We start from the raw sequence: 4,544 nt of genomic DNA, 5'->3' as shown, positions 1-4,544 counted from the left end.
ATAGTTGAGCTCCTCTCCACAGATTTTCTTAGACAAAAATTAGAGACTGTGTTGACCTGCTAGATGGGAGTAGTAAGATCCAATTCTAGGCATTGACACTTTCTATCTGTGTGATTTGGGGGCAGTGAGGGACAGGGGCACTTATAAAAGATGGGAAAGGTGTTCCTGATGCCATTTCTGTTTTGAAATTTCTGTAAGTCCTTGAAAATGGACTTGAAAGAGTCTTTTTCTCTGGTTAAGACAAAATGAGCATAAAGTTTTTGAAAATGAAATACGGTTTTCTTTGAGAAAAAACCCCACAACTTTATTTTCCTTAGTCCTGTCTTTCCCGTACTATCATTCAGAACGGTAAAAAGCATTCTCCATCTCTCTCTCCCTCCCTCCCTCTCCACATGCATGCAGACACACCAAGCAAAACAACTATAAAAATACGTGTGCACATATCCTGCAAGGCTGCTCTATGGCAATGCCTGTTGAGTCTGCTTATTGAGACTGAAATGGAAATGTGTTAGAAGCAATCGCTTGATTTATTCAGCAGCCAGAAGGTTCCTGATGTTTATCGTGAGCACAGCAAACTCAGTGGGAGCAAAATGTTATCTAAGGGACAGGTGCATTGTTTCTGCCCTTGGAAAGTGTCACGAGCCGCCGCTCAGTTCTCCTAGAGAGCTGGCGAAGGCTTCCGGCTTCCCTGGATCTCACACATCAGCTGAAAAACATGGGTACCCAGGTGGTCAGTGAAAAGCTGGTTCCGCGGTTCTTTAGACCAGAACTTCGCTCCTTCGCGCATTACTTTTTCTGACCCTCAGTTTGTGGTGCTCTCCTCTTTTCAAGGTGCTGCGGAGAAAGGGGAATGCAGGGGCGATTAAAATAACTATCTCTCACTTTTTGTCCCCTGCTTTCTTGCCCTCGCAATGTTATCCCAATGGAGACACAAAATATAAAAGATATGGCTTAAAATCAACCTCTCAAATTCAGCGATGTTTGTCCAGTGGAAAGTCGCTCATCTTTAATAAATAGTTCTACTTTCACATCTGCCAAATACATTGTTTAAATTCTACTCTGTACTCTCCCCCCACACACATTGTGTTAGATTTTAAAAAATGTATGATCCTAAGAGCTCAGAATAGGCTGTTCCCTAGTGAGACCCCCAAGGTGAAAGAGTGAGCACACACCGTTTAGTTTCTGCAACTGACTAAAAATGTAGGTAAATGTTGTCCACCTAGGAACTACCTCAGAAGGACAAAATAAAGCAAACATTATCACCTACATTGGAAGAAGTAGAAGCAATTGTAAAGAAAAAATGTAAGTGGAGGTCAACAATTTCCTAGGACAATTGCACGTTTATATATTTTTTAATCAACCTCATCCCCTTTCCCTCAAGTTCTAATCCATTGTTCTCTTTATCTCTTTGCCTTCAAACCGCCTCCTCTCCAGAAAGGGAGGAGAGAGGAAGGGGAGGGGGGAGAGAAAGGGCTGGGAAGAGAGAATGGGCTTGTGCTGTGAATTTGACCTTAACAAGAAAAGCTTTCAGCTTTGCTAAAGTTTTTATGAAGTGGAATAGTTAACCCTAGTAAAGGTCACTACTCCTGGTGAAATCCTGGGAGAACTGAAACACGTGCCTTTCCTTGTAGAGGTTGTTGGGGCCAGGAGAGAAGAAGAATGGGAAGATCCTGCTATCCAAAAAGCAAAACTTGCAAATTCGGGAAAAGTGCTATCTCACGATTTAATTACTGACCAGCGCTTTTCTGCCCCTAGGGTTTCTGGTACTGCTTGAAGATAACAAGGTGTATAACAGAATTTTTCTCTGAAACTCGTAGATCGCATAAATTCTCAATTAATAAAAGACAGTTCAAGTCTTTAAGGTTATTTTAAACTTTTCAATGATTATGTTAGAATGGAATAAGTGACAAATAAAAGTTATTTTCAAGTTTATTTTTATCATTTGCAAAAGGACATACATAAAACAATGGCAGTTGGCTTTGCTAACTTAAAATAAAATGATCTCGAGTAGAAAACGTAAAAAAATGAATCAAGGTAAGTAGAAATGGTAGCAATCACTCAATAATAAATAACTTTTCTAACATTAACAAAGCAAAATAAAATTGACCAAATGCTTTTGACACTACTGGATATTTTTTCATTTTAATTTTTTAAACAAAGATTTGCAAAGAGCTGAATTAAGGATTCCAAGTGGCCGTGTTTAAAAAAACATAACTGGTCTGCAATTGGCAGTTGAGTTTGTCCCAGAGCCACAGCAGGAGCGGCTGATAAAGTGCGTGCGCCAAGTTTCCTAAAAGACGCCAACTTTCTCGCGATCCGATATACAGACAGGGTACGTTCATACAATATGTAAACTCCCAAGTTTCCCGTTTTCGAACAATTCCATAGCCAAAAGTTATTTACTCTGGAAGTCTTAACTTTGCGATTCATAATGCATTTTGGGAAACAACTTAGGAATATTAACTCTCCCAGGCGTGAGTGCGCGCAACACACAGGGATGGATGCCCAGGGCATAAAATAAATTAAACACAAACCAGCAACAGAGAAGATGCGACGTTTTAGCAGCGTATTGGCAGCAGGGAACTAGAATAATGATGCCATATATGGTTCCATATAATTAATTATACCTTTTCTGTTATCTACAGGGGGAGAAGAAGGTGGGAGGGAAGAAAATAACTTTAACAAGTTTTCATCAAACAATATTGGACGACAGGAAGTTTGGAATAGCGGCGGCTTTTGCAAAGCATCAAATGTAGCTGCCATCTGAAGCCAAGTCGTTGCTAAACAACGACCATCGCCCAGGAAAAATTAAAAGGGTGCGGGGGTCTTTAACCGCGGGGCTTCCCGCACACTGGGAAAGGACGATTTTGTTTCTGTCTCAGTTTTCAGGGTGTCTGCCACCTTCCTAACTTGCCTCATCCGAGTCACTGTAATGGGAATGGGGGGAAAACTCTCCGTCGCTTCGGTGAGACCGGGGCGAAGTTTTGCTACTTTCCTCCTGCACTGGCTGCAAGATTCCCCCGGGCAGCGAAGGCGACAGGTTCTTTTGCGCCATCATCGCCGTCAGGGCGCTGTCCTCGAAAGTAGAGAAGTGCAAAGCGTCCAGCTGCACGGAGTATCCTCCCGCGGAGGCCGGGGCCGAGAAGCGAGTCCGGCAACTTCCAGGAGGTGTGGGCCGCGGGCCCGCTCCGGACGCCGGCTGTGCCCCAGCTGCGGTCGCCGTGCCCGCACCGCCCTCATAGGGGGCGGCGGTGCGAAGGTGGTGGTGGTCGCTCTTGCAAGACGCTGGCGGTGGCGGTGGCTGCTCCCCGCCGCTGGGCGTTTGGAGAAGCTCGGACAAGGCGTTGATGTAGATCTGGGCCATCTGCAGGGTCTCGTACTTGGACAGCTTCTTGTCATTGTTGAAGGACGGGATAACGTTGCGCAGCTGGTCGAAGGCGTGGTTCAGCCCGTGCATCCTGCGCCGCTCCCTAGCGTTGGCCGCCAGCCGCCTTTGCTTCTGCACCCCGTTCACCTGTTTGCTGGAGGGGGCACGCTGGCGGCTGCAGCCCAGGTCTTCTACCACCACCCCGCCTTTCAGCTTGCACAGCTGTTCGCGCACTTTCACGGGGCCAGGGCTCTTGTTACTGCTGCCGCTGCCGCTTCTCCTCACCAGCTCCCCCCGGCTGTCTACCTCCTCCCGAGACGCCGCGGCCTCGGAGGCACCCAGCTCGGGGGAATGCAGCAAATACTGGGCGGCGCGTGCCGTGCAGATGCCCTGCAAGGTGGGGGCCAGCCAGGCGCGTGGGTCGGTGCTGTCCAGGAGGGACAGCTCGGCCGGGTAGACAGGATGCTCTCTGGTCTGCAGGGTCTCAGGTGGCTGTGGCGGCTGCGGGAGGTGGTGCGACTGGGGATGGCGATGGTGGTCCCCTAACTCCTTCACTTCAGCCCACTCTTCTACGTGCAGCAGGCGGGACATTGCACTGAAGACGCTCAGAGGTGCAGGGTCGGAGGAGGCACTGGCAAACCAGCTCGACAAAGCAAAACAAAACAAACAAAAAAACCTTCCCGGGTCTCTACTGCAAGGTCTGTTTTTTCCCCTCCTCAACCCTCCCCCACCTACTCGGAGATCACACACCAGGTCGCGTGCAACGAAGCTTCTCCGGTTGCTGAGGGCGCTGCGCCCCTTTAAAAAGCGGCACGCGCCAGTGTGGCTCCCCCCAGCTCATCTCCCAGCCCCCTCCTCGCGCCGGTCGCGTGTCTGCTCAGCCAATGGAGGGCGCGGGCAGGCGCGTGCGAGCAGCCAATCAAAGAGTTTTTACACCCAAAGAAAAGTTCCGGCGCTCTAGGTGCTCGGGCGCCCGCTCCAGGTCCCCTAACTGCGCTCCCCGTCTTCAAGTTCGTTAAATTCTTATGTTAATTGCAGGCTGTAACCGGACCCCGGAGCCTTGTCCCTGCGCCAGCGGCCGCGGTGCGGGAGCCGACGCGGAGCGGGAGCCGACGCGGAGCGGACTCGGGGCAGCAGCCCCAGCAGACTGCGGGCGGCCGCGCGCGGGCCGGAGGCT

General features: G+C 49.3%; 1 protein-coding gene across 1 annotated transcript; it reads right to left on the bottom strand.

Moving 5' to 3' along the window:
• Positions 1 to 1,918: 1,918 nt before the first annotated feature.
• ATOH1 (atonal bHLH transcription factor 1) lies at positions 1,919 to 4,205 on the bottom strand. The gene has a single exon (XM_024553545.4). It carries the CDS (start codon positions 3,956 to 3,958, stop codon positions 2,906 to 2,908), a length of 1,053 nt encoding a protein of 350 aa, XP_024409313.2. The 5' UTR covers positions 3,959 to 4,205; the 3' UTR covers positions 1,919 to 2,905.
• Between the last annotated feature and the right edge of the window lie 339 nt (positions 4,206 to 4,544).

The sequence above is a fragment of the Desmodus rotundus genome, chromosome 4 (genome assembly GCF_022682495.2).
Source record: "Desmodus rotundus isolate HL8 chromosome 4, HLdesRot8A.1, whole genome shotgun sequence".
Lineage (NCBI taxonomy): Eukaryota > Metazoa > Chordata > Mammalia > Chiroptera > Phyllostomidae > Desmodus > Desmodus rotundus.
The sequence above is the reverse complement of the archived record's forward strand: the minus strand, read 5'-3'. Positions and strand labels throughout refer to the sequence as shown.

What these genes read in the sequence shown, in the direction of transcription:
- ATOH1 (XM_024553545.4), bottom strand. Translation starts at nt 3,958, where the DNA reads ATGTCCCGCCTGCTGCACGTAGAAGAGTGGGCTGAAGTGAAGGAGTTA.